Source organism: Gobius niger, assembly GCF_951799975.1.
Source record: "Gobius niger genome assembly, chromosome: 2".
Lineage (NCBI taxonomy): Eukaryota > Metazoa > Chordata > Actinopteri > Gobiiformes > Gobiidae > Gobius > Gobius niger.
Window position 1 is genome coordinate 7,761,794 of NC_136853.1, and position 9,680 is coordinate 7,771,473.

The window sequence follows — 9,680 nt, forward strand, 5'->3', positions numbered from 1 at the left end:
AAGACAACTGATCTGCTTCACTCCTCAAACTAAATTAACCCATCAAAGAGGAAACACAAAACCTTTCTCTGTGGTTTTTACAGTTTGTCATGTCAACAGAGTCTCAGTCTTGAGTCGGTGTTTAAGCTGCTCAAGACATTAGCATGCTACCGGATAGCAACTGTCATCCATTTGCTTTTTGTATCCGTTCAAAAAACGTCTGGAACTTTGCCAACAGCCAATCAAATCTCAATCTTTGTCTTTTTGTTATGAAAGGCCAGTATAGTAAATGTGTATTAGCTTACATGTGTGGAGTGACCAAGTGCTACAACGCGGTGCTGCTACTGTCTTGATGGATAAACCCCACATCTGCACAGCGGTGTCTTTGACCCCTCCATGTTTTGTGCTGTAGACCATACAGACGAGCCTGGAGCAGGAACGGCAGAAGCAAGAAGCTGAACGCAACCAGAAGCTCAATGAAGAAGAGGTAAAATCACAAATCATCACAAATGGTTCACAAGTAGTTTTTCTGGGAACAGGGCGTCTAAAGCTTGTGTCCATGGAGATGTTGATGAAAGGCAGCTAAATATGAGACTTGCTTAGGTCTGGAGCTCATCCAAATCCATTCTTTAATTACTCAATATTGCAATATCTGTGCTGAGCCAATTTGGGCTCAGTAAGATCGAGCTTTTGTCCCGTGTCCAAGTATGAATGTGTGTGTTTTGTCACAGATTCAAGGCAAAGGTTTGTCTCAGTCGTTTCGCTGTAAAGGAGGAACATTCGGTCCTGATTTTTAGATTTTTGATGCTGCAAAGTTATTTTTCACGAATATATATCACACATGTAATCATTACTTGACATAAAGATCACGGTTATGTTTTTTTTTCTTTTCCCAACATGGTGCAGTCCTGCCCAACAGTTCCCTGACTTCACACTCCTGACACTTTGAATAATTTATCGGCTCTGATCTCTTCAAATAGATGTTAATCAGTGCAGTCTCTCGGAGTTTCAGGTTTACTTTACGAGATGCTCATGAAACATTTATTTAATCTCAGTGCGGCAAAAAAATCAACATCAGTTATTCTTCACGGTTAATTCTACAAATCTGCAGTAATCTCTGCGGTTTAGCATTCGTTCCATCTTCGTTTGAACTTGAACGGGGCCAGGGGCGGATCTAGAAAAAACAAATCAGGGTGGCAAGCAGGGTCAGGCTCCTTATTTAACTATAAAGTTGGTATAATTCTATGTCCTGTCAAAAAAGTGCTAACTGAGAGTGAGCCTCTGTAAGCACCAAGTAGCTTCTAGAGCAGATGTGAGACATCATATGACATTAAAGAGGGGGTATTATGCTTTTTTCAATCACATAGCACCAGTCTATAGCACACTACAATGATGACGAAACCTTCTGTTGGTCTGTAACTGCAGTAAATTAAAATAACTGCCTTGTATAAAATGTCTCTCTCAAAATGGCTGTAGTGAATGTCTTGAAATAGGCCTCTGTCTCTTTAAGAACCTCTGACCCTTTCAGACACGCCCCCTCCACACGCTGTCTGTGGCATCAGTGGGGAGGGGGTTCTGCTGAGGAGCAGTGGTTGGTTACTCGGCTGGTGACGAAAGCTCGGAGGCGTCTCCAGGAGGTGGGGGCGTTCCTAGGAGGACTCAGGCAAACCTATCCTAAAATGGCCGCCATCAGAGTTTTTACAGAGTACTCAAAAATACGTGAATGTGCCAAGGCAACACTTCAGGCATGTTTTTAATGAGGGAATGACAGAATAACATGATGTAAAGCTTGAAAAAGTCGATTTTTCATAATACCCCCCTTTAAGGGGCGGCAGCTGGGGTGGCAAGACCTTTACTAACCACCCCTCTAGATCCACCCCTGACCAGGGCTTTTCTGGAGTGTGCATGTTCTCCCCATGTCTGCGTAGGTTTCCTCTGGGTACTCAAGTACCAGTGAAAATATGGACAAAAGGTTTCCCTCTGGGGAAAAAAAAGTTGTCATTTAAAGCAATACTAAGTAACGTGTTTACCTTAATAAATCCTTTCCGTAGTCCCTCTGGCGGTAATACAAGTGTTAATGGGATGGTTGGGGGGTCTTTCATCTCTCCCTGGTGTCTCTGGCCAGAAAACCAGAATTGCAGCTTGACTGCCTCCGGGTCGGAGCAACTGATACACACTAATAGAATCACAAAGAGGAAGCTAACAGGCTAACGGGCAAAGCTAACTGTGGGCTAGCACCACTTAAACAGTATTTACAGCCAAGTTTGCGTGGAAAAAATATTTCCATTGCGTATGTACAATATCCCGCTCTCACTTAGCCTTTTCTGTCATTGTAGTATTTACTCTCATGAACAATAATAAGTTAAAAAATCGCAACTTGCTGCAACACCTGCAGTTGCACTTATGGCCTCTAGGGGCATGAGTTACTTAGTACAGCTTTAAACTGGGTCGTTTTGAATTCAACGACCCAAGCCCTTCTCATCCAAGAATCTTTTCAGTTCAAACATGAATATGTGATGGACAGTTCTGGGTTTATGCTCCTCAGGCCCAGGCACAGTTGGAGAAGGTGCGTTTGGAGCTGGTGGTCCAGGCGCAGCACTCGACTCGACTGGAGAGCAGCTGCAGAGCCCTGGAGAGGTCCCTCAGCCAGGCCAGCAGGAGGCTTCAGGTACAGGGACACTTCTCACTTCTCAAAATCCTGATGTAAGAAGCTAATAACGGGGGCGGCAGTAGCTTAGTTAGTAGCACTTTTTCACCCACTGATTCAAAGGTCCCCACACTCCTTTCCTGTGCGGACGTCGTGTGTGATGGTGGAGGTCATCGCACTTAAAAGCACTGTGGAACCTTTGTGTTTAAGGCTTTATTCACAAGGAGACAAAACATATGGATTGACCAAAGAAAATAGAACAAAACTGTAGAAAGTGCATGCACAGTAAACTGTTTTGTTTGTTTTGTTTGTTCTGTTTACTTTATTGTCCCCGTAGGGAAATGTGTCTTCTGCATTTAACCCATCCTTCGATGCCGCTGGCAGTGCCGCGCCCGGGGACCCATCTCCATGATGTGGGGCCAGGCTGATGGTCAGAATCACCTGGCTGGAGGATTCACCTCTTGCACATGTTTTTAGTGGTAGGGGAAACCGGAGTACCCGGAGGAAACCTACGCAGACACGGGGAGAACATGCAAACTCCACACAGAAAGGCCCCGTCTTGGTGGGAATCGAACCCGGGACCTTCTTGCTGTGAAGTGGAGGCGCTAACCGCTGCGCCACCGTGCGCTAACCGCTGTGCTACCATGCCGCCCAACTTTCTGAATCATAAACAAAAGTCCACTGGTAGACTGCCTGACACCCAAATAAGTCACCACCAAAATAGAAAAAAGAAAGGTCTCATGCTCTAATATTTGGTTGGAGCACGTTTAGCTTTAACATTGTTTCAATAAGCTTCTTCAATTTCAAAAGATCCATTCATTTTTCTCCAAGATCTTGTATTGATGAATGGAGAGTGTGATCATTGTGTAAACCCTTCTCCAGCACATCCCAAAGATTGTCAATGCATTTAAGATAGCTTCCTTAACCTTATGATTCAGTACGGCCGGATGATATGGCCTAAAACAGGAGTGGCGAACACATGACTGGATATCTTTAATACAATGTGGCTCTTTGTATAATAAAAAGGTACATATTTCCCATAATCTGTAACTGTCTTTAAGAATCTTGACCAAAAATCCAACCAAAAACACAGACCCTGTTTCCATCTCTAGAGAGTCCGTATCTTCCTCCTTTTCGAGGCCGCAGATGGCGGCTCTGGGATCAGGTTTCTGATTAGCCTCCTCGGTAACACTTTACATTACGGGCCGGTAAGTCCATGGTACTTACAGTGGTAATTACTACTAATGACAGTGGTACTTATTGTGGCACTAAAAGTGGTAATTACTAGTAATTGGGGTTAGGGTTAGGGAGTCACAGAGTTGCAACTGTATCTCTCATTACTAAGAGATACAGGGGTAACTCTTAGTAATGAAGGTTGTACTTCTATTTACTACGGTGCTTACTGGTAATTCAAGGATACTACAGCAGCAATTCATAGGTAGTAAATGTGGTACTTCTACAAACAGAAGTAATTTGTAGGATTGTGTGACTATAAAACAACATAAAACAGCATTAGGGAAAACAAGAAGTACTACCTTCATTACTAAGAGTTACCACTGTTTCTAGAAGTACATACCTTGTAATTCTCACTATAGTATCCTTTAAGTACCACAATAAGTACCTAGAATAACCACTGTAAGTACCACCATAAGCACCACTGTAAGTACCACAATAAGTATCTAGAATTACCACTGTAAGTACCAAGGACTTACCGGCCCGTAATGTAAAGTGTTACCGCCTCCTCTTCTTTGCACCATCACACAGTCTCTTCAAGGTAAAGCCTTAAGGGAGGAGACTGCGGAATCTACGGGTCAGTTCCAGTCGACTGAAGAACAGTTTCATACATAGGGCCATCGGGAAGCTGAACTCCCTGCCCTCCCTCCAACCCCTCTTCCCCCTCCCCTTCTTTCACATGTTGTGACATAAAACAGAATCTCAGGCGTCCTCCAGAGGCTCCTGATGAAAGTTTATGAACTTTGTGCAGCCGACTGTGTGTTCTCTGCACAGTCCAGTCAGGACCGAGCTGCAGGCACTGAGTGCACAGGCCAGGGGCCAATCAGAGGAGGGGGCTAAGTGGGCAGGGCCCCCCACACAAACATACCAGCATTAAAAATAAAACAATCTAATTCTGTCTCAGTCAGAGCAGAACAGCACAAAATATAATATAGATTTATTTCAATCTTGGTGAGGAGTAAAACCATAAAATCTAATAACGATAACGGTGACATTATATTTAATCACAATAAACCCCTGGATCTCGCGAATGGTCGGTGCCATTGTGGCTCTTCACAGATCAAGGTTGAACATTTCGGCTCTTGGTCTCTGAAGGTTTGCCACTCCTGGCCTAAGATCTCTATCACGTGGCCAGAACCGCCTTTGCTGTGGCCGATCCCGTCAGACTTTGGAAGCTAAAATGATATCGCGATAACGATACGATAGGGCCCAACCCTAATATTCCGGATGTTCAGCTGATCTCATTCTTTCAGGGCGTCCGCGGGGTCTTAAAAAGTCTAAATTCAAGAATCCAAATTTAAGGACTTAAAAAGTCTAAAATTCGGCCTATTTGGTCTTAAATCCATGGTAAACTGGTCTTAAAAATTAACGTTCAACGACCCAATTATTTGCGCACAATTTAGTTTAAAAAGTAGACAAATAAAGTCACAGAAGCAGCGATGAGGAGCCGCCCGGTGCCGCTCATGGTCCGAGAGGGCGAAGCGACGCTGACGCTCTGGCCGCCGCCACAAACAACGTAAACTCAGCGATAGTCGAGCGAGGCAGAAGGACTCTCCTTCAGAGCTTTATCCGCCCAAAAAAACGATTGAAGTCAGCAGTGTTTAGGAATCCAGAACATGACCGAGGTGTCGCTGATGGATCCGTAATGCTGCTGTCGGGGGAAAGATACGTCCAATATGAAACAACGTGGAGATAATCCTTCACTGTAAATATCCAGCTCAAGGTCATGAACGGCATCGTTCACAATAAAGTTTGTCCAAATGTTGGGAAACACAAAGCGAACGCTCCTCTGCTCAGGCACAGAAGGAAAGAGAAAGTCCTGTTACTTTAGAAACACGTTTCTCACTTTGTTCATAAAAACATCTGACAAACAAGTTTAGAAAACATCAAACCTAGACTAGATTCTGGCCTAATAATAATATCATTAAAATAATTATGATCATTAATGAGTTGTAAAGTTGACAGTGTTTTGTTCTCTGCAAACGAGTCAAAAAGCTGCTTTTATTTTTAGAAACAGTGAATGTTTACCAGCTCAAGTATTACAAAGCATTTTAAATACAAAAACTAAATATCTGTTGTTTTCTTTCATTCAGTCGATAATTGTGAGTAATTATTCAATCTCAATATTCTTATTATGGGATAAGGTTGTTAAAACTTGAATGGTTGTTAAAATGCCTAATGTGAAAAATGAAGTTCTTACATTCACATCCCACTGTGATTTCAAAAACAACAGTTTGACACTTGGATTTTTGTGACAGTGATTTTCTTTACAGTCCATTTATATATTGCGTGTTCAAAAACAGGTCTTATTTTTGAGATTTTGTGGTCTTAAAAAGGTCTTAAAAAGTCTTAAATTTGACTTGTCCAACTCTGCAGACACCCTGTTCTTTGGGCGATAGTGTTGCTGACCCAGCTGCAGCTGCCCAAGATCATAACAGTTAGATCAAAGAAACTGGCCTCCTGGATTTAACGGCTCGTGTCCCTCTGTCCAGGACAAGGAGCAGGAGCTGGAGCAGCTGACCAAAGAGCTGCGACAGGTCAACCTCCAGCAGTTCATCCAGCAGACGGGGACCAAGGTCACCGTGCTCCCCGCGCAGCCTGCACCGGAGACGGCCGACGGCAAGTACCACCCCCCACCCCCCACGGAGCCTGACTTACAGCCACCACCACCTGTGTACTACATGGGGTTTCAAAATGGACATTATTTTCTCCGCACTTCTGTGGAAGAGGCTGGTTTATTGTGGAGCATTAAAAGTCATCAAAAAGCATGAAATCGTTTTCAAACTGGCATTGAATCTAGATTTCTTAGAAAATTTATTTTTTCCTTAGAGGCAGAGCCCACAACAACGTCAATGCTCAGCTGTTTTTACTACATACATTCATCAAAAACATAAAACTATGGTCTTAAACTAATTCAGCCGCAGTTCTGCTCAAAACCTTTTGCTTAAAGTTTCTGCGTAAATTTCCTCTCATTCCTTTGTTTGATTGAATGTTTGCAAATCTGACGATATGAAACATGCCAAGATATTTCGCATTTGTGGCAATGAAAATACAGTACTTTCGCATTAAAATGGTATTATAAAGCACCTGAAACCCTGTGTAAACAATGCCCCCTAGTGGTCAAACTGATGACGACAGAGGCATCTGAAACGGCCCAGAAATGTTTCCAGAATAAAAGCATTTATTTACTGGAGTTTTTGTCGGCAGATCTTTAAAATACAAACAAGTGTCTTTGGGGTCAGTGGTAAAGGAGTGGGAGGAAGTTTTAAACTCATTAATTCACCGCCCGCTTCTCAAAGTACAAAGTACAATCGGTGAAAAGTAACAGTGGGAGCTGCAGCGCTGGGTCATGATCCGTGTAGGTAGTAACACATTATTACATCGGCTTCTTCCTTTGGTTTTATCAACTCTCTCACAGAACACACGCACTTTAATCATTTAACAGCTTGTTAACAATATAATTCCTGGCTAACACACTTTTTCCTAAATAATATATATCTTTTTTCATGTTTACACCTCTTCATTGATTTGCTACCGTTTTCATAGCCCACTGCAAAACTCACATGTCCGTTTGTGTGTTGTGTGTTAGGAGCGTGTATATATATATATATATATATATATATATATATATATATATGTAATAGTAAGTGTATAGTGTGTAAGTCTAGAGTTTTACAACAGCTTAGTTGCTCTAATGACGAACTGTGGCAACAATTTACAACATTCTACTGTAGCGCAGAGACGTGCAGACTCAAGTTGCACAGAAGTTTTATGAATGAAGCCCTGACAGATTGGCCCACTGCTGTTGTGCACCGTGTTGGGCTCCACATGCTCCGAGGGGCACCGCCATTGGCCGTCTTTCCACTGAACACGCACGCCATCAATGTAGGGCTGGGCGATATGACGATATTAGACCGTCTTACGATCTCCAGAGCTGACGATCTGTCATTTTTGTGGGATCGTTTCATCACGGTTTTAAGCTCTTCAGCACAGTTTACTCTTTTCATGGCCAGTGAAGCAAACCCAAGCCGCTAACTTTTTGCTACGCAATGACGGACGCTAATGCGAGCGTTTAGCAGCGAGTCGCTCCTCTCCAGGCCCCATACGACCAGGCTCCTCAATCTACAGCTTTAAGCCCAGCGTTCTGTCTCTATTCCAGCAGTATTTATGGTGTCTTTCCCCCGTAACGCCGCTGCTCTGCGTAGATCACAGCTTGTGTTTAGATTTATTTACTTGCACATGTGCGAAGAAGAGTGTGTCCTTCATCCTTTCAGTTCTGTCAGGCTCTGCCTTAATTTAGACAAATGAAACGATCATTTGTCTAAATTAAATCCTGGACCCGGTTCACAAATGCGCTGTTTATCCATATCTTGTCCAACTTTGGTGAATTACTTGGTCAAGTAATAACATATGGAAAGAACTGCTTCCGGTTTGACTTTTACACAATAAAAGCCACTGCATGTTAGCGCTTTAGTATGACTCTTATTGTGAAAGGGTCAGACAGAGCGTCACATCACAGCAGTGTATAATTCAATAATCGTGATATTCTATTTTTTCTATTTTCTATTCTATTTTTTTTTATGTACTTGCATCGTCACATATCGACCCAGTCCACGCGTGTTTCCCCACTACACAACCGCAGTTGTTGTGGGCAGCGCCCCCACAGACGCGCACGTTGTACAAAACGTCACTAAAAGTGTGTAAAATCGTGATGAGAACAATGTGGACAAATGCTGCCTCCTGGTGGGGGTTATGGGATCATTCAGAGGTTCCAATGCAAACACTACAGGAAAAAAGCAGCTAAAATGCAAACTATGAAGGAAAGCTATATGGAAATGTTATGCTAACACCAGCTAAAGTTGCGCTAACAGCGGTGCAAAGCTAACAGCGGTAAGATGTTGTGAAATATTCGATATAAAAGCTCAGTCTGTTCACATCACGTTAGTCACAGTTCAGCGCTTTGGCCACTGGTCAGACCGGTTTGGCCGTGACCTCGGCGGTCGACAAGCTCGACCAGGCACGGGCTGTGTAGTGTCTGTGTAGTGTAGTGTCTGTGTAGTGTCTGTGTAGTGTCTGTGTAGTGTCTGTGTAGTGTCTGTGTAGTGTCTGTGTCTCTCAGTACTGTGTTTTCGTCACATTTATGCCACATTTTCATTGCTTTTTGTCAATTTCCAGTTGCTATTTTGTGGATTTTCTGTTGCTCTTTTTCATCACACGATTTTGTCTTTATCAGGTTGAAAATGTCTCCCTGCGTATCACAGTTTGGGACCTCCTGCCCTAAAACAAGACTTGTATGAAATGAACCAGTCTCCCCCTCGCTGTCGTGACCCTTCTCCTCTGCTTCCCCCTCAGAGTCGGAGCTCGCCTCTCTGAAGCGCCTGGGCTCCTCTCGTCTTTTACCCGATGACCTGCGCTCCCTTCAGAGCCCCGTCTCCTCCGGCTTCAACCCCGAAGGCATCTACGTGTGACCCCGCCCCCCCGCTCCGCGCTGTCCCGGGACGGACGGGCCCTCCGGCGTTCAGGACGTCCCGCCGTTCTCGTCTCTGCTCTGTGCCAACGGGAAACCTTTTAACGCTCTCCTCTGTGGACTCCAGCGTTCAGGGCGAAGCCAGAGAGAGAAACTGCTTTGGAAAAATGTTGCTTTGCCTCAAGATGACGTTTGCCTCCACCGAGCGCGAAGACGAACGAGTTTAGGTAACAGGGAAATGTGTGCTCTGCATTTGACCCGACCCTCAACACCGACCACCAGGGGGCCTGTCAGGAGCAGAGGGCGGGGCAGCTCCAGACAGACGGAGATTTACACTCACTGAGCACGTTTAAG

General features: G+C 44.0%; 1 protein-coding gene across 1 annotated transcript in view; it reads left to right on the forward strand.

The window, feature by feature from the left end:
• LOC306959912 (ras association domain-containing protein 8-like) overlaps positions 1-9,441 on the forward strand; it is a 41,144-nt gene extending 31,703 nt beyond the window's left edge. Inside the window, 5 exon segments of the mRNA XM_079552167.1 lie at positions 392-466; positions 2,525-2,647; positions 6,352-6,482; positions 9,212-9,214; positions 9,216-9,441. Coding sequence (XP_079408293.1) covers positions 392-466; positions 2,525-2,647; positions 6,352-6,482; positions 9,212-9,214; positions 9,216-9,327 — 444 coding nt within the window. The 3' untranslated portion in view covers positions 9,328-9,441.
• The last annotated feature ends 239 nt before the right edge of the window (positions 9,442-9,680 follow it).